General features: G+C 41.9%; 1 protein-coding gene across 7 annotated transcripts in view; it reads left to right on the forward strand.

The window, feature by feature from the left end:
• Positions 1-1253: 1253 nt before the first annotated feature.
• The window catches only part of SETX (senataxin), a 79173-nt gene continuing 60150 nt past the window's right edge, over positions 1254-20276 (forward strand). For 2 of the 7 annotated variants that reach the window (XM_045770941.2, XM_045770945.2), the window contains exons 1-6: positions 1945-2101; positions 2950-3065; positions 8070-8253; positions 9689-9899; positions 11818-11927; positions 19832-20051. In XM_045770941.2, coding sequence (XP_045626897.2) covers positions 8077-8253; positions 9689-9899; positions 11818-11927; positions 19832-20051 — 718 coding nt within the window. In that variant the 5' untranslated portion in view covers positions 1945-2101; positions 2950-3065; positions 8070-8076. Of the gene's footprint in view, positions 1433-1535; positions 1662-1944; positions 2197-2949; positions 3066-8069; positions 8254-9688; positions 9900-11817; positions 11928-19831; positions 20052-20276 lie in introns of those variants that run through there. The other 5 variants (XM_087869234.1, XM_087869235.1, XM_045770942.2 and 2 more) reach the window with 5 other exon arrangements.

Genomic DNA, 20276 nt, shown 5'->3' on the forward strand with positions numbered 1-20276 from the left:
AAATTTCATCACCCTTGCTAGAGAAAAGACTGCATTCCCTTTGGGTTCTCTATTAAAAATGATCTTCAACCTTATTGTTGAGCTAATTAAAGTGTGTGAAGCCAAAATACACACTTTTTGTAGAGCTGTGTTTGTAGTTTGTTTTTTGGCGGGGAGGGAATTTTTTTGTATAAGCGGATTTTGTCTACTTAAAAAACGTATACTTTGTGCTAGTCATCCCAAATATTAATTTTATTCCTAGTTTTGTATTCATAAACGGCGACCGTTGGGGGTCCCACAGCAGCAGGGGGGGCTGCCTGCTGAGCCCGGAACCCTAACCCTGAAGTTGTGTAAGCTCTGGGCTCTACAACTCCTGATTACACCCTGCATCAGTGAGTCACAGGACATAATGATGAGTGTAAAAAAACAATTTTCCAGAAAAAACTCATTTAGTGTGATTTCATAAAGTTAAAAAGCATGCAAATATATCAATATATCATTTGCAGATTGAAAGCAGATGTGGTAGAATTTAAAGGCTCACAGAAGGCTCCCAGGCAGGATGTAGTTGTGAATCCGGCACTTTTTGCCTTCGTGAGCACGTTCCTCCTTAAAACTATCAAAAACTGTATTTTATGACTGTTGGTATAAAGACACATATGGTAACTATTAAAAGATTTAACTCAACCTGAACTTTCACTTTTTTCCCTGATTTTCTAAGAAGTTAACACATTTCCGTGTGTCTGGTGGCCAAGTCCCCTGTGGCGCATTCAGGGTGGTAATTCTGTCTCTGCCACGGAGGTGAGGAGCTTGGCGTTTTACGAATACTCTTTCAAGTCTAAAACTTTAGTAAAAGCCGAAGTAACACATTCTGCGAGGGTCTACGTGAAAATGGTGATGTCAGGGAAATAAGAGATCCAGGTTGATTTTTATCATCTTATCCATCTCTTAAATTCCTTTCCGATAGCCGCCCAGAACCTCATTTCAGTCCAGTGTTCCGTAAGCCTATTACTTTAATGAGGACACATACACGACTTATTATAACGCGTACGGCGTGCAACGGTTCTGTAACTTTCTCAAACACTCCGGGGGGAGGGGGGCGCGGCAGAGAAGCATCGAGAAACGAGGCGAGTAACGGTCGTTCCTCGCGCTGCCCCGCGCGGTGCGGGGACAGTTCAGGTGCCGCAACGGACAAGAGCGGGGGGGAGGGGAGGCCGCCAAGCCACGCCCCCTTGCTGGAAGGTTCTTCCCGCCCGCCCACGCCCCCGGCGTCCACTCAGTCTTCGGCGACGGGTCCCCGCGGTGAGGCCGTCGCTGCCCCGCCAGTGCCCGCCGCTCCGCTCCTCGGTAGCGTCGGTTGGCACCGGTCACTGCTCCGCGATTCCGCCTCCTCCACCAAAGCAGAGGCAGGTGGAGACACCTCGCTTTCCAAGTCAGGGGTAGGCGGTAAAAACCGGTAGGCTTTCCAGTGGTGTTCGCTGCTGTCTTTACAATACTTCGTGTATCCGTTTTCTGTAATACCAGGTGTATATAGCCCCCAAATTAGGTGTTGATTACATATTGTTATATTTTAGGTATTTAAAGGCGATCAAAAAAGGAAAAAAAAAATCCTTCCCGATCTGTAACACACCGTGTTGAAGCACCAGAGGCGCTGAAAGGAGAAGAAGAGGGACGCAACGGAAAAGGCAAGGTGATAGGCGCCCAACCCGCCCCGAGATAGGTGCATCAGGGCGCGGCCGTAACCGGAAGCAAGTCCTGGGCGGGGCCGCGCTCAAGGCTCCGCAGCCAATGCCCCGCCCCCCCAACACGGGCGTTCCCGATTGGCCGAACCTGGCATCTCGGAAGTGACGCACACGCCTCGGCCTCCCGGCGGAGCCCGGGAGCGCCTCTTCCCACGCTCCGCCCCTCGGCGCACCAAAACAAGAAAGCGGAGGCCGGGGCGGGGCCTGCGTTGGGCCAACGCCGCGCGCGCGGGGCAGGGGAGGAGCTTTAGAGCGCGGCGCCGCCGGGTTGGGTGGCCGGGTGGGGACGGAGGCGCCCGGGTGAGGGCCCGTACATCCGCCCTCGGCCGACTGTTGAGCCGAGGCATGGAGGTGGGCTAGCGGCCGACGCGAGGCCGACCGGGGTGAGGAGAGCGGCGGGCTCGAGGCCGCGGGCCCGGCGGACGTGAGCGCTCGCGCGCGACCGGTGCGCGCGGGGCCGCGTGGAGTAACCGCCGCGGTGCGTGAGGCCCGGGCGGGTGGGGGAGGGGCGGCGCGAGCGGGGCCGCTTCTCTCAGGAGGGCCGCGGCGCCGGAGGCTGGAGCAGCCCGCGGGCGCCTCTTGCAGCCCGGGGTCCCGGGCGTCGGGACCGCCGCCCCTCCCTTGCCGTCGTCCCCACTGCGGTCTCGTGCGAGCTGCCTTAGGTCTGGCCACTGCGTAGTTTCTTTGGGGATGAGTCGGGGGCTCGCGGGGACAGCCTCCGTCCTCGCGCCCCGGGGTCCTCCTCCGCCTTTCCGAGAGTGCGCTTGTCCCGGATGCGTTCCCCTCCCCACCTGCAGGCGCCGGCGGCCGGCGGAGGGGCTTTGTCCGCCTCCCCGCCTGCCGGGGCTGCGAGGGGCCGAAGACGCGCTCGGCCCGGCGGGAACCAGGCGCGGGGCTGGAAAGGGGAAGAGCCCCCAGTTAGGAGGAAGAGTTACTGGCGGACCGAGAGCTGTTTTCCTGCTCTCGCCGATTTGGGGGGTGTTGGACGAGGTGCCCAGCTGTTCCCTGCGCGGGGACAGTCCCCTGTGGAGCCGGTCCCCCTGCGGGGTTAGAAGCGCACTCGCACCTTCTTCAGACTCGGGTGCCCACGGGCAGGCTGTCTAACCTCCCTGAGCCCGAGTCTTTTGACCGATTGGTACCATCTGCCTCCACTTCATAGGATTGATGAGAATGATGCTCAGATGTCGTAGAAAAACCACTTCATCAGTTTTGTTTTTCTGTCTTATTTCAGAAATGTTCTTTTGGGGCCAGAGTCTGGGTATATGTGAGTGCAAATCCTCACCCATTCACAAATAAGCCTAGGAATCTCGACTGAGAGGATCACTTCTCTCTAGGCCATTAGCCCAGGTAATTATTTTTCAAACAAATGTTTAAGACATTTTTCCATCACTTAATATGTGTCAAGCACTGGAGTAAAATATACAAAACAGATCCTTACCCTAACAGACTCAGAATTGGTGAGGATGGAGCAAGTGAGTGGGAGAGGTGGGAGACCAAAGTGAACAGCTCAAATCGGCGCTGTAAGTGCACTGATAGAAACGTGTACTAAAGTCCCGAGAGGATAGAAGAAAAGTCATCAAAGGCAAGAGATGGGAGAGGATGGGTCAGATGAGCCCCCGGATGTGGTGACACTGCACACAGGTAGCTTGTCAGATCTTTTAATCAGAGTCACTGGGGGAGGTCTTTTAAAAAATGGAATCTGAATTTTATTTATCTGCTGTCTTAAGTTCCTTTGGTGAGTCTGGTGTGCATTTAGGGTTAAGAACCAGGCAGAGGGACGAAGGGCGGGTGTTCAAGGCAGTTGAAGGAGCTTCTATAAAGGCAGGGAATACCAAATACCACGAAGCGTTTTAGGAAGTGAGGGTGCATGGCAGGAAATGCCAAAGCCAGATTAGGGAGGGCCGCCTGTGGTGAGGTCAAAAATCAGAACTTTATCCCCAAACTGTAAGAATTCAGAACTCAGTTTTTCTTTGCCCTTCAGCAGCAGGAGGAAGAATTGGTGGTGGCTGAAACAAGAGCCAGAGACATTTAGGTTTCTGTAATCCACACAGATGGTGAAAATGTATTCTACTTGGGCTGTGGCAGTGTCACTGAGAATAAAGGGCAGATATAATAAGGGAGATAGACTTCATGGAATTCATGAAGATGGGGGCTAAGGGAAGGAGAGTATAGGATAATTACCAGGTAACTGATTTGAAAACTGAAGGAATCGCAATGCCAGCCTACAGGGTAAATAACAGATTTAAGGGAAGGGTTTTATTCTGTTTTTGACTTTGAGGTGCCTGTCAGCTGAGGAGAGGTTGACTTCATGCAGTTGGATACTGAATAGAAATTGTAGGTTAGGGTAGGCTGTTGTGTATTGAGTGGCTCAATTACAGTTAGACATCACATTGAGAGTTCTACATACATTCTCAGTCTTTGGGTGGCTTCATTATGGGTAGTAATGCAAGCAGTGGTTTGAATTAGGTCACCCAGAAAGAGGATGTCAGTGAGGAGTCCTGAGGCACGCCTTTGGAAACTGATATTGAGAGGGAGAACAAAGGAAAAGGTGATAGTGAAGAAGATGAGGTGAAGGAAATGAAAGGAGAATGGTGTGTTGTCTTAGCTAAGGAATGCATGGTCAGCATTGCCGTATGCTTCAGAGGAGGCAAGTAAAGAACTCTGGGATTTCGTAAGACAGAGATTATTAGGGACTTTGGGAAGTCACGCAGTGAAATGTAAGGGTAGAAGCCAGATTGCCTAGCAGTTGAGGAAGTGAATCTAGACCACTTTTTAAAGAAGTTTAGCTGAGAAAGGTAGACGGAAGTGACTGCTATTTGAAGTTTCTGGCCAGCTAATACTGAGAAATGATATCCCCAGGGCAAGTGTTTGGAAAGTCGGTCCATACCTCGGGTGAGGCATCCTATATCACTGACAAATCAGCTCTCTTCCTGATGCTCAGAGTGCAGCTCTTACATCTGTTGTGCAGTTTGAGGGTCCCCTGGACACCACCATCTGTGGCTCAACAGTGGTTCCAGGCAGTTAAAATATGATGAACAAAACTGACTTTCAGAAGAACTGAGTTGTGCAAAAGCTCACAGGATTTTTGGTCATCTACCTGCAATTTTCCCTTAAAAGAAAAATTACATTATATACCTCTAACTGTCAGGCCCGTGATGATTTTAGATTTGGGGACATAACCACCCATTTATAGCCTTTCGAGAGGGATCATGGAAACGCTTTCTGTTGTTGACATGCTCTGTAGCCCTATTTTCTGAGTCCAGGCACTCATCTGTTCTATGACAAGCAAGAAAATTTAGTCCTGCTGTCTGGGGTATGGAAGTAGGCTAGCTTTCTGAGTGAGTGAAATAAAAAGACTTCTTAATTTTCTTAATAGAAAGTTTTGTTAAGTGTTAGTTATTTTAAAGGTACACCAGTTTATTTGTATTGTAGATCCTTAATTTTGTCAAAGTTCTGATTGACTGCACAAATCCTGCTTGACACAACTGACGATGTTGTGAATCTCCAAGGAGTTTCACTTTCTATTCTTAGATCTTAGCTCTTCTAAGTTCACTCCCTGCTTTGAATTAGATCACCGGAAGAAACAGCTTCTGCGGACTTTTAACTTCCTAGTATTATGATTTTGGCCTTTTACGTGTAAGAAACTCTTCTTTGAATAAAATAATTTTATATTCTGCAAACCCATAATATCCGTTACGTTACTTGGTATTCCCTCGTTTGCTGCGCACTTGCAGGGGTGGGCATCAGTACAATGTAATTGAATTAGAATCAGGAAAGAGTAGGATTCTCCAGCCGAACTAGCATACTTTTTTTATTTTTCAAGTGAGGATTTTATTTTTCAAGGGAAGACACATTATTTTTTTTTTTGCTCTGCTTTTCAAGAAGCTCCTAATTTAGGGCTTAGGGAAATTTTCTTATACATGAGTTTTGATTTCTCCTTTTTAACGTCCTTTTCTGTGTGCTTTCTAACTGTCCCTTTTTATACGTCCTTTTCAGCTTTAATGTTGAAAGTCACCCTAAGTTCTTTTCAGAAGCATGGAGAAAGCACACAATTAGTACTTTAATAAATTAATTTTAAAAATTCACAAGACAAATGTATTTGATTTTACTTATGTATTTATATATAATTCTTTAATCAATGATGTAAGAAGAAAATAAGGAATTTTTTAAAAATCAGCTTATTTTAGGAATTGGCATTGTGCCAAAAAAGCCTCAGCCGTGAAATACGATTTCTGTCAAGATGTCATTGACTTTCTGTTAGCAGAGATTTTGCACTCTTGAGTTTTAGGATGATAATGCATTAGAAAATATCACACTGCCAGGTTTTTGTATCCAAATATTCAGTGACTTGGTCATGTTTCTTAACCTTTTATTGTCCTTTCTCCCTCCCTGAAAGGAAACGTTTTAGGTATTTCTTTCCTGTGGATTTCCCATGAATTTTAAACCACCAAAACAACACATTACATATCTCTTTATGCACTTTATGCATATCTGTGCTTTACACATTAAAAAAGGTAGGACTTTTTTGTGTCCCACTAACCAATTTTCATCTCCTTGAGGATGGTATCACCCCTGATGAGAATGCCTGGGTTAGGTCCATCCAGTTTTGAAATGGAGTTAGTTGTTAGCGTACAGTTTATACAGTTAGGTTTGTAACTTGTTTTCCATTAATTAGGATGATGTATTTGTTGGATAGTTATTTTAAGGTCAAATTTCTGAAGATCAGGCTTGTTGGGTATTTTTCTGGCCCAATTCCCAATAAATCATCATTTTCGTATGAAAGAACACTTGCTGCTTCTTGGGTGTGGTTTTCTTCGTTGTTGCCGACTGGCTGATAGCTGTGTAGATAATTGTCACTTTGGATTTGTCTGATGTTTTTCTCATGAGTAGACTGGGGTTATGGGTTTTGGAGAAGCACCCTAGTGTTGAAGTTCCTTCCTCAGGACATTAGGTGAGGGGTTGTCAAATTCCCGTGAGGTGAGCCTTGAAATGGTTAAGTTTGTGTTTGCCAGATGTCTCCACTGTAATGTTACAGTATCTCCCTTTCCATACTCTCTTCTTTGGCTGGCGGTGAGTCAGCAAGTCCAGCCCACACTCAAGGTGGGGTGGGATTAAGCTCCACTTCTTGGAACAGAGAGTAGCTATATGTATTATTTGGAATTCTGTAAGGAAGGTTGGTCTCCCACCTTTGCTTATTCATTCAGTCATTTATAACCCTGTGGACTCAGATGTATCTAGACTTGGTAGTAATCCACAGTTACATTGTTTATTTTGTTGGTCAGATTGTTTCAGCTCTGGCCATCCACAGCTCTTTCAGGTTGGCTCCAATGTCCCCTTGACATGCCCACATCCTTTTGTATTTTGAGTACTTTATGGTATTTCCAGGTTCACCTTGTATTTTTGTTAGGCATAATACACTGTTTACTGATGGTGAGCTTTGTATTTACCTTTATATGCATTTAGTTAGGGGTAAAAATACAGCATTTTATTTTTATTACACCTCATTGGAATTGGAGATCTCTTTGGATTTTGGCTTCCATCCTATTCGCTAATCCACTCAGTTCTGTGCCCTCTGTAGTTCTGATAAACCCGCCTCATTTGTGTATCTTTATTCAAACCTTTGACACATTTGGTTCTTGGGATTTCTTCTTGTTTCCCTGGTACCTTCCTGTTACTTTGCTCTTTTTGAGACTGTTAGGATTTGGAAACCCTTTCACGTGAGTTCGGATGGTAGACGCTCTGATGGTATTATACAAACAAAAAGGTGGAGACAGTCAAAAATCCTAAGTATCAAACTTGGTAGCGATAGGCTATGTACATTTGTAGCTATGACGGCTTACAGTGGGTTGTGGGCAGCAGTTCATACACAATGTGTGCGGAGTTTTGTATCTGTACCTGCTATACCGGAGAAAGTTCTCTTGAGTTTTGTTAAATACTTACGGATTTCTGGAAAAATGACTTCTAGGAACATAAAGGTTCCCTGAACTTTTGGCGTGGCTCCAGTACATCACTAGAACACTCCCCACATCTGTAATTTGAAGGCATTGATAAGTTTTTGTCTCTGTTCCATTAATACTACACAGTTTTGAGCTTTCTCTATAGTACAATTGTGTATTGCATGACGTTTTTACTAACAGTGCCTTCGTTTCACCGTCTTTTTTATGTGTCAGAGATAAAGTTTTTAAGAGTGGGCTCAGATTTGAGTTTAGTTAGTAATTGATAAGCTGGCCGGCAGAACCTTCTCGATGTGGTGGAGGCACGTTTTAAGTTGGAGACGAGGGTCACACAGAAGAGGCTTTGAAGTGTTGTTATTTTTCTGTAGTCTTTAGATGTTGTCTTTTCCGGATGCAGGTGCAGAATGAGCACATGTTGCTGGTGTACGCCAGGTGGCGTTTCCACCGTTGACTTCCTACAGCGCTATGCATCCAAGAGTCACTCCAGTGAATTTCAGACAGCTGATGAAGACCTCTGCTACTGCTTAGAGTGTGTGGCCGAATACCACAAAGCAAGGGATGATCTGCCATTCTTGCATGAGGTAATTTACATTCGATGGACAGTACTTTTCAGAGCTTTTGATAACAAGGAAGAGGAGAAACCCAAACTCTTTTGGAAGCATTCAGGAGACAGGATTGACGGATGGAATTGAGTTGAAACCTTAAGCAGAATTTTAGGATTCCTCACTTTTAGTCATTGTGATATAAAACAATTTTATGAAATGACATTTGGAGTTTGTTTTCAGTTTATGTTTTTTAAGTCTGTATATATATATATTTTTAAAGATTTTATTTATTTATTTGACAGAGATAGCCAGCGAGAGAGGGAACACAAGCAGGGGGAGTGGGAGAGGAAGAAGCAGGCTCATAGCAGAGGAGCCCGATGTGGGGCTCGATCCCATAACGCCGGGATCACGCCCTGAGCCGAAGGCAGACGCTTAACCGCTGTGCCACCCAGGCGCCCCTAAGTCTGTATATTTGACAGTGTTACATTCATGTATCTCAGTGGCTTGGGTTATTTTATTGGTTGATTTTTTTTTCTTTTCATTTCTTAATGGGTAGATGGTATAAATTTTTTTTTTTTAAAGATTTTATTTATTTGAGAGAGAGAGACAGCGAGAGAGGGAACACAAGCAAGGGCAGTGGGAGAGGGAGAAGCAGGCTTCCTACAGAGCAGGGAGCACGATGCGGGGCTCGATCCCAGGACCCTGGGATTATGACCTGAGCTGAAGGCAGGTGCTTAACGGCTGAACCACCCAGGCGCCCCGATGGTATAAACTTCTAAGGGCAGGTGTATTTGTTGTCACAAAATGAAACATAATTTTAAATATGTGGCTTTGAATTTTTGGTTTATTACATGAAAAACACAATCAGACTGTAGAAGTATGTACAGATATATAGAAAGGAGGAGAGGCTGATTAGTTATGAATCTGTTGAGAAAACCTTTGGATTTACAAAGTTTCCTAGTTACAAAGCTAACCAGTGCCTTTATGCTAAAGCTAATGTTTTAAGGTGGGTACCTACGGCTGGACCATGGAAGTGAATACAGAGAAGGCCTGGTCATGCCTTTGACAGAGAAGCTCTAACTTCTCATCCCTGCCCCCTTCTTTGGGGGAGGGGACATGGAGCCCAATGCAGGGCTTAAACTCATGACCCTGAGATCAAGAGCTGGAGGCTTAACCAACTGAGCCTTCCAGGCGCCCCATCATTCCCTTTTTAAGAGTTTGATAAGGGATGTTGAAATATTTATAGCAAATCTCTGCAAGGACAGTGTTTACACATCTCATGTTGTATGTACTATATATCATAAAAGTAGTCTTATTTAGTGACTGTTTTCTTCAAGTCTAATGCGATATCTACTACTACTTTAAGTTTCTGTATTTTTATACTTAGAAAGCTTTCTAAAAAGATCATGACATCCGGTGTTTTGTTGGTAATAAGATATAAAGCATACTACCCATTTTTCTTTTTCTGTAGGTTTTATGGGAATTAGAAACCTTACGTCTCATAAATCACTTTGAAAAATCCATGAAGGCAGAAATTGGAGATGATGATGAATTATATATAGTAGACAACAATGGAGAGGCACAACTGTTTGACTTTACTGGCCAAGACTTTGAAAATAAGCTTCGAGTTCCTCTTCTTGAAATACTGAAATATCCTTACCTGCTTTTACATGAGCGTGTTAGTGAGTATCATGGGCGTTCCACAGGTTTTATGTCTTTTTGAAGAATTGTAAAAGCTTAGTGTTATCTGTATTGGAAATCTGTTGTTAAACATGTAATTAGGATACTTCATACTTTCTCCCAACGTTTTAGTATGGAAGTTTCCAAACATACAGAAGAAGAGTGAGTGAGACGGTGAACACCATATACGCATCATGTACATTCTAAGCTGCTGACATCTTGCTGTGTTTGCTTTATCACACGTTTACTCATCTGTCCTTCAGTTAATTTTCGTTCTTGTATTTTGTCTATAGCAGATTTCTCAGCGTTGGCATATTGACATCGTAGACTGGATACTTCTAGTTGTGGGGGCTGTGCTGTCCGTTGTAGGGTGTTCAGCAGCATCCCTGGCCTCTGTCCGCTAGATGCCAGTAGCACTCCGCTCTTTCCGCTACCCCTGACAACCAGATGTCCCCTGAACGTTGAGGGGGCGGGCGGGTGGGGGAGGAGGCAAAACCGTCCATGGTTGAAAACTTCCGGTCTGTAGTAACTTGCACTAGTTGCCATGGCATGGCATATTATGGCTGCCTGGGTTTGGGTCATTTACGTCTGCATGTCTTAATGTGAATCTCATAAAAGGGAAGACATTTGTATGATCTAACAGAATAGCAATACCTTTTTCCCCCAAATAATAATATCTCTAAGCTGTCTAGTCCATATTCAGATTTTCGCAGTAGTTGCAAATTGAGGATCTTGGTTGGTTTGTTTAAACAAGAATCCAATCAGGAATCCTATCCAATCATATATTGCCTTGGTTCATATTTTGTACTTCTCTTTGAATCCCAAAGAGTCAACTTGTGCACGTACACACTTTTTTTTTTTTTTTTTTGCCATAACCTTGACTTACTGAGACCATGTAGTTACTTTGTAGAATAATGTACAATGCACTTTTCTGGATTTTTTAGATTGCTTCCTTGTGATGTTATTTAACGTTTTTATCCTCTGTATTTTCAGTAAACTGAAAAGTAGATCTAAAGATTTAGTTAGATTCATCAATTCTTTCTAAATAAGTTCTAAATAATTAGGTTTTAAAATTCTAACAAGTCAGTTTTCAAGCATTTATTAATGGATACTCTATCCAAGAAAAGCACATAAATGATCGTTTTTCACCAGCCAAACACACCTATGTAGCCAGCACCTACATCAAGAAACAAACCCTCAATACCCAGGCGCTGCCTTCATGCTTTTCCTGTTGTTATCACTCTTTCCCAAAGCTGTCCTCCATCACTAACAATATTCCTTGAAGTTTGAGAAAGTCGATTCGTTAGGTGGGGTAAATGTAGAAGTCCATTCAGGACACTTCTGAAAGAGTAGGATGGAGATTTCCGTCAAGTAACAGGAATCTGAACAGTGCAAGTATGGATAGACTTGTGGAACAGCGTCGAGTCCGGAAATGAACCAACCATATTTGAAAGCTTGTTCGATGATGGTAGCTTTTCAAACCAGTGGAGAAAGTGGATTATTCAATAAATGAGAGTAAGACAAAATAGCCAATTGTGGGGAAAGCTCACTTTATCACTAGTACCAGATAAAGTCCATGTGGATCAAAATGTAAAATGCTGATGGAACTGGACTTCTAGCCATACTTCTAAGAAGATACCCTATGGATATAATAATGCCCAAATGTAAGAAAAAATGTGTATGCCAGTAAAGTCAGGGTAGTTTATAGGAACACACCGTGATCAATCACACTAGATTAGTCTTTCAGATAGGGAAATATTGTTATGTAATCAGCATTTTTAACGCCTCATTTAAAAAAAAGAAAAAAGAAAAGAGCAACTTTATTTACTTACAGAACAATCAGAAGAGCCAGATTTAGGGACTCTTGATAAGCTGATAAGATTTATGTCTTACATTTACTGTCTTATTTTTTCTATTTAGATGAATTATGTGTTGAAGCACTTTGTCGGATGGAACAAGCTAATTGCTCCTTTCAGGTTTTTGACAAACATCCAGGCATCTATTTGTTTTTGGTCCATCCCAATGAAATGGTGAGTATGAGTGGTAGGCAATGAAAGGATATATTTTTTGCACATATAGATAGCTATAATAGAGGGTTTGGGTGTATATTTTGTTTACAATTTTAAACTGTTATAAATGTATAATCACACCCCTCCAAAGGTAAATGTTTCTGTGGAGCAGCATTGGAGCAGAAACACAAAGTGATAAACGGTGGAAACCTATGGGCCTGGGTGGCCGTAGGTAGTCAGGGATGGTTTGTCAGGAAAACAGGAATCCCAGGTGTACTCCAGGTCAAGGCCTGTGCTCAACATAAAGGTGAGACCCCTGCCTGTGAAGGAAAGTGGACTGATAGTACAGCCAGGTGCCCTCTGGGCCTGGCCTTTTACAGCTGCACAGCAATAGAGGAAGCAGGTCCAGCCAGGCCCCCAGGATCTGAGCCAAGCCCTCACAGGCTTTGTGACTGAATCTGCATTGTCCTTTAAGTGACCAGTTGTCGGGAGTCCTGAGCTGCTGGTGTTAGACTGCTGAATGAAGTCCTTGAGAGAAGAATTCAGATGATGTTGTCAGGAATGTATCAAGTTGATTGAATACTGTGGTAAAGTGTATTATTTAAAAACAACAATAACAACTAAGTTCAAGGAAAGTGAATATATCAGTAATACTTGGATTAGGTGGTATCAACATGACGAGGTTGGCAGGCAAGGAGACGAAAATGCGAGAGTATGGATCTGGTTAAGAGCAGAGCTAGGTAGTGAATTATCTTAAATAATGAACTTATTTAGAAAATGCTTTAAAAGAAATAGAAAAAGTTCATACATATAAACAGGTTTAAAGATACTCTAATATAAGTGGGCTGAATTTGTCAGTTAAAAGACAAAGATGGGATTACAAAAGAAATAAAATCCACATAGCTTCTAAGAGAAACACTTAAAACATAGGGTGCAAAAAGATTGATGTAGAGATGGAAAAACAACTAATAGGCAAATACTGACCTAAACAAAGCGGTGAAGCTATTGTAATATCAAATAAAATAGACATTTGGATAAGGATGGATAAGGTTACTACATAATACAAAGTTCAATTCATCAAGACCGTATAGCATTTTTAAACAAGTAATACGCTGGTTAAAATAGGCTCAAGTAAATGATGCAGTTATTGGTATAAGAACTACAAGAAGGGACAGTAGGCTCCTTATTGTAAAAGATTTTCATGTCCTCGTCGATATTGAGTCAGTAGACCCGTAAAGACCCTAGCAAGGAAGGCAATATGTATATGAGGTAGTTACAAACGTAACCTAATGAATATATATGTGAACTGGGCATCTAACCATTTTTTCAAATATACTTTGAACATGACAAAAGTGATCACATACCGAGCCATGATCAATGTTTGAACACGTTTCAAGGACTACCATGATCTCTGATCATAACACAATTTAGATCGAAGTCAATGAGAAGGTAATTGAGTTTCCACATTTTGAAATTAACTCATGCTAAAAAGAAATCATCAGGACTTAGGAATACCCAGAACTGAGTCATAATGAAGATGCTGCATGAAAAAATTGTAGGATGTAGCAAAAGAGGTGCTTCCAGAGGAATTTATAACTTTAATTATGGAAAAGAAGAAAGCCTCAAAATTAATGAGGTGATTATTCAAAATAGATTATCCTGATTTTAATGTGTCCTTCCAGAAAAAGAATACTCTTAAATTTATTCTGTGAAACAAGTAACAAGACATAAATAACAAAAACATAATAGCATAAAAACATAGATAATAAGACATAATAACAAAAACAAGACACCTAACACATTAAGGGTAAATTATGGTCATTGATATGCAAAAATCTTAAAATATTAGAAAATCTATAAATAGAATTTTACCTTACTAACAAGTTAAAAAACTCATATGTTTGATTGGATGCAGAAAAACCATTTGATAAAATTTGACAGCCATTCATATTAAAAATGCTTAGCAAATTAGGAATGGAAGAGAATTCCATAAGCTGATGAGTTGTATCTATAAAAAACCTAAAAGAAACATTATCCAAATTGACTTTCAATGAAGCATTCCCTTTAAAATCAGAAATAGACAAAGGTGCTCCACTATCACCACTTTTTGTGGAGTATTACGTTGGGATTCTGGTGAATGCAGTAAAAAAATTAGAAGAAATTAGAGGCATTAGAATTTGAAAGGAAGAAGTAAAATGACATAATTTGCAACAGTAACATCATTTAAATGGGAAACCCTGAAGAATCTACAAGTTCTGAGAAATAAGTGTTTAACAAGGTGACTAAAGTATTTACAAAAATCAGTGATATTTCTGTACACAGCTGGCCAAAAACTAATAAAGATAAGTTTCCACTTATTACAGATTCAGAAAGTATTAAATACCCAGGCATAAATATAACAAAGATTTGAAACTTCTACAGGAAAATCATAAACCTTAACACAGGAAGGAGAACCTAAATAAGTAAGGAAAGACCCTGTGTTCATAAATAAGAGTCTTAGTAACAGAAAGATTGGTCAGTTTGCTCCAGATTGATCTGTAGTTTCAGAGTGTTAATAAATTCCAGCAGCGTTCTTAATGTAACACATTACGATGTTTCAGAAACATGTATATGGAAGAGGAAGGATCCGAAGTTGCCAGGACATTTCTGAGGATGTGAGGGAGACTTACTATGAAGCTGTGATAATTAAGACAATGTGTTAGTGGTGTGCAGACACTTTGGCCAGTGGAATAGAATAGAGACTCAAACAGACTCACTCATGTTTAGATCTTTGGTATCTGGTAGAGATAATATGTCAGATCAATGGGGAAAAGAAGGACTGGAAATGGAAATGATACAAAGCTTTCTCTATGGGGAAAAGCATATATTTAGCATATATTTAAGTCATACTTAAAACATGTATTTAAAAACGCGAGATTAAATGTCAAAAATAAAATGGCCAAACTCTTGGCAGAAAATAAGGTATATATCATCGAGATTTTGGGGAAAGGAAATCTTTCTTAAAAAGAAAGCATTGGTTATAAAAGGAAGGCTGATAAACGTGACTCTTTCAAAATTAAGAACTTTTGTTTATCAAAAGACATCTGAAAGTGAAAAGACAAGTTAAAAATTGGGAGAAGCTATAAACAACACTAACAAAACCCCCAAAGAAAAATGGAAGACCTGACCAGGCATTTCCCAGAGGAGGCACTTCTGTGGCTAATAGATACATGAAGGGCGGTTTGACATTGATGACACGGAGGTAGTAAAACCGCAGCGGGTATTTTGGAGTGTGTGCTAGTTTGAGGCTCTAAGGATTAGGATGTGGATCTGCAGAACCTCATTGCTGGTGGAAGTGTAAATTGGGACAGGAGATTACTTTGGCGTTGTCTAAATTTGAACATTCCTATGTCCTATGATCTGGCAGTTTCATTCCTGAGTGTATATGTAAGAGAGATACTCTTGAACATTTGTAACAGGAGGCATATATAAGAAATTCTGGAGCACCATACTCAGAATTCACAAAAACCTGCAAACAACTGGGATGCCTGGAGGTGGGGGAGTCTGTGAATAAACTGTGCAGTATCTTCACATGGGAATATCATGTAGCAAACTAAACAAACTATCAACTTGAAACAAAGTGGATGAATCCTGGTGATGCAACATTAAGTGAAATAAAGTCTCCAAAGATTACATATAGGAGGAAACCCTTTTTATAAAGTTAAAAATAAAATGAATATTTACAGGTAGATACCATAATTATGTTAAAAAAAAATAAGGGGATGAAGAACATGTATTCGAGATGACAGTCACATCAGGTTAGAAGGGGCAGGAAGATGGGGGCATGGGCCCCATATAGTTAGATGCATGCTGCAGTGAAGGGGCCTTTGTTTTTGTGTTAGATGGTGAGTTTATGGATGCGTGTTGCATTAATAATAAAAATTAAAATTTAAAATTGAGCTACGCATGGACCAAAGATGAAAGTGTGTATGAATAAAAGGTTATAGTATAATTCTCAGGTCTTATTCCCTAACACTCATCCAAAAAAGATGTCAGCAAAAGACTTCAATCTCTGTGTCTCTATAAACTGAAAAATGTTCTTCCTCCAAAACACTTAGATACGCCAGATACAATGTAACAGGGTTTATAGGCCTGTCTGAGAAGGCAAGAGTACAGGACAGGGAACTGGAGCCCAGAGTAGAAGGTGGACAGTGGAGACACAGCCGTTCAGAGAGTGTTAGCCCAAGTTAGTAAAACCTAGACGTGTGGGTTTAACAGATGTATATTAAGGCGTTGAAATAGGGAGTTAGAGGGGTCTCTAGCGCAAAGCAGACTTTTGATGGGCCACACCCTCAGCCAGAAAGGTAGTAGAAAATAACTCACGGGTGACTGAAATGTGTCTGTCTCTGAAATCTGGGTGAGGAAGAAAATGCTTCCCTGAAAATCTGTAACCAAAGCCCTCTCTTCATAAGAGAGGTTCCTGTTTGCTTGCTTGATACTTGCAGAAACCATTACAAATCCTTTCCAGAGGGACACATCATCAACTAAGTCCTTGCAGATTCCCACAGATATATCCCAACTGAAGGTGCCAAAACTAAAACAAAACCACTATGTGTGAGTGGAAATAAAAACGAGCAAGCATACCCAAAGAACTCCTTTATTAGAATGATCGATACAGTATATAAAGTGCTTCAATAGAAGAGACTTGAAAACCCACTATCAAAAGATCAGGAATATTTTTTAAAGATTCAATTAAAATATGTAGAAATGAAACATACAATCAAGCACCTTCGATGGATTGAATGGCTAGTTAGGTGTGGCTGAACAGAGAGTTAATGAACTTAGAAGACGAACAGGTGACTTAGCAGACAAGGGGATGGAGGGGGAAAGCTGAGAATGCAGGGTACAGTGGAAGGTCTAATCTCAGTTCGCTCTGTGTCGGGGAAGGGAGGAGTCGGGGAATGACAAAGAGGTGATAGCGGTGCTTTGTTTTTCAAAGTCAATGAAAGACACAGATGAGCGTGCTCACAGATCCTGAGGTGGAGAAATGAAAGAAAAACCCACACCAATGCACACTAGTTAATACTGCAGGACACAAAAGACAGACAGGTCTTACAGGAGCCAGAGAAAAGACGACCTACGAGAGAGCTGCAGTTAGCTTCTCGGTCACAGGAATAAAACCGGAACGATGGAACAGTATCTTCCCCGTGCTGGAGGATGGTAGCTGTCCACCTAGAAACAAGTGCCCAAGAGAGAAGGTGAACTGAAGACCTTCCAGACAGCTGGGGTCCACCATCAGTCTCTGCAAAGTCAGCATCAGCCTTTTCATGTTGTTTGGACAATCCTGAGTGTGACGTGCCATACTGCATTCTTGGATAAAGGCTTTTCACGACCGTGACTATTTAGGTCTCCCGCGTTTCGGGTGCAGTATTGCGTAGTTTCTGGATGTTAGCTCATTAAAACCTTACAGCCCACACATTTCATAGATGAGGAAACCGAGTCAGACTTGTCCACAGTCACAGAGGGTAGTGTGTGGTGACCAGGGTGCGTACATAGGCAGCCGGGTTCCAGAGCCCCTTGGTTGGGTTTTTTAACTGTTTGGAAATACTTTCCCACTTTCAGAAAAATCTCAACAGTAAAAATAGTAGAAAATACCCATATCACCTTAAGCCATATTCACTAATCGTTAGTGCCTCCGTTTACTTTATCATTTACTTTCAAGTGACACAGCTTTTTTTGCTGAACCATTTGAAATTTGGTAGCATCCCCCAGTGTGATTTACCGCTTGTGTATCTCCGAAGAAGAGGCTCTTTGGATAAGGACAGTGTTAGCAGGCTTCGGTGAATTCCACACTGATCTAGTAAGGTCGGTCTTCCAGTTGTACCACGTGCTCCAGCCTTCTTCGTAGCGTTTCCCCTCTGCTCGAGTATCCACTCTCCCATGAAGTTAACGTTGCTGGAGCCTCCCCTCATCTGGGCTGTTGTTTCCTCAGCCTTTGTCTTTTATGACATTTCTGAAGAGTACCGTCATCCCTGCCCCCGCCCCTTTAAAAAAATAGAACGCTCCTCATTTTGGGTTTGTCTAATGTTTCCTTGTTGTTAGAGTCTGGCTGTGCGCTCCCACCTGGGGTACTCCACGAAAGTGATGTGATGTCCTCCTCAGAGCGTCCGGTGCAGACGCACACCATATCATTTGCCCTCCGTGGTTATGTTAATGTTGATCAGCTAGTCAAGGTGTTGTCGGGTTTCTGCACTGTATAATTTTGTTTCTTGATACTGGAGATCACAGAAATGCCCTGCTCCTCACCAAAGTTTTCTCCTAAATTTAGTGTTAACTGATGTGTTTGCCTGAACCAGTGTTTCTAAGATTGCAAAGTGATTTTCCCATCCTAGCACTCAAACATATTTGCCAGTTAGCACTTGACATTGATTGTACTATAACCAAGAGCATTTTGCCTTTCTTCCATTAATTTACCTATATATTACCAATATGGACTCATGCATTCCTTCCATTATCTTTTCCAAAAGTTTAAAAGTCATTACATATGTTGACATAGAGCCAGTCCATTCCTACGTCCATCAGCTCTGTTTTTCAACCATAGAGCTTTTTTTTTTTTTTTTAAGATTTTATTTGACACAGAGAGACAGCCAGCGAGAGAGGGAACACAGGCAGGGGGAGTGGGAGAGGAAGAGGAAGAAGCAGGCTCCCAGCGGAGGAGCCTGATGTGGGGCTCGATCCCAGGACTCTGGGATCACGCCCTGAGCCAAAGGCAGATGCTCAACAACTGAGCCACCCAGGCGCCCCTCAACCATAGAGCTTTTTTGACCATAACCTATAACAAAAAGTGTTTTTCATCGAGTACACATAAACATATACATATGTGATGCACATATTTCCCAAAATAATACCCCTAACATGCAGGATGCACGCTGATATTTCTCTGTTCTATTTTATTTAGTTTTTTAAGGTTGGCCATGATTACTAAATTTAATTCATAGCTTACAAGAAATATTTTTAAAGATTTATTTTAGAGAGAGAAAGAGCGGGGTGGGGGTGGAGGGACAGAGGAAGAGAGAATCTTGAGCAGTCTCCAACACTGAGTGCAGAGTCCGACTCAGGGCTCTTATCTCATGACCCTGAGATCATGACCTAAACCAAAACCAAGAGCTGGATGCTTAACCGACTGTACCACCCAGGCACCCCTAGCCCACGAGAAATTTAAAATAACATTCTTATGCTATATTGACATTTAGAGGTGACTTTTGATTTCTTCTGAGGCTCTACTTCCCCCCCCTCTTTTAACTATTATGGAAAATTACAAACACACAAAAGTAGAATGGTATAATGAACCCCCCTAATCTCTGAGTTTTATGAGTTATCACTACATAGCCAATATTCTGTATCCCTTTGGATTACTTGGAGCAAATCTCAGACATCAGAGCATTTCAGTCATAAAATACATACGTATGTCTCTAAAGGACTTTTTAAAAAAAGTATCATCACATCTAAAGTAATTCCATAGTATATTTCTTTCTTTCTTTTTTTTTTAATGAAAAAAGATTATTTGTTAGAGCACGAGCATGGGGAGCTGCAGAGGGCGATGGAGAAGCAGGCTCCCTGCCAAGCAGGGAGCCCAACATGGGGTGACATGGGGCTTGATCCCAGGACCCTGGGATCATGACCTGAGCTGAAGGCAGACACTTAACTGACTGAGCTACCCAGGCGCCCATATATATTTCTAATCAGTGTTTAAATTAATGGAAATGATTATCTCATAAATGCTTTTTTAGGGTTAGCTTGCTCAAATCAGGATAAAATAAGGTCCAGGCATTGCGTTATTAGTATCTTAGGTCTTTTAAAATCTATAGAGAATCCTATTAATTAGGTTCTTGCTGCATGTAGACAATTATTTGTTGAATGAAGTAGTGAACGTGTTATGCCTTTAGGTTCGGCGTTGGGCTATCCTGACCGCAAGAAATTTGGGAAAAGTGGACAGAGATGATTATTATGACTTGCAGGAGGTTTTGACTTGCCTTTTTAAAGTCATTGAATTGGGGCTTTTGGAAAGTCCAGACATTTATACTTCTTCTGTCCTCGAGAAGGGTAAACTGATTCTTCTGCCCTCACACATGTATGATACCACCAACTACAAAAACTATTGGTTAGGTAAGTATTGTTCCTACACAAATATAACTAGTATTTTTCTATAATTCTTAATGAGTATCCTGCAAAGGAAGTGATTTCTTGGTGATCTGATCAAGGATTTCATAGTTCCAATTCTTATTCTGTCAAATTAAGTTAGCCATTACACATCCTGTTTTTAAACACTTATTTATTCTAGAAACCATCCTTGTAAGAGTTACATGTTCAAGTATGGCAAATTTTTTATTT

Source organism: Ursus americanus, chromosome 18, assembly GCF_024610735.1.
Source record: "Ursus americanus isolate L20-20 chromosome 18, mUrsAme1.1.p, whole genome shotgun sequence".
Taxonomy (NCBI): domain Eukaryota; kingdom Metazoa; phylum Chordata; class Mammalia; order Carnivora; family Ursidae; genus Ursus; species Ursus americanus.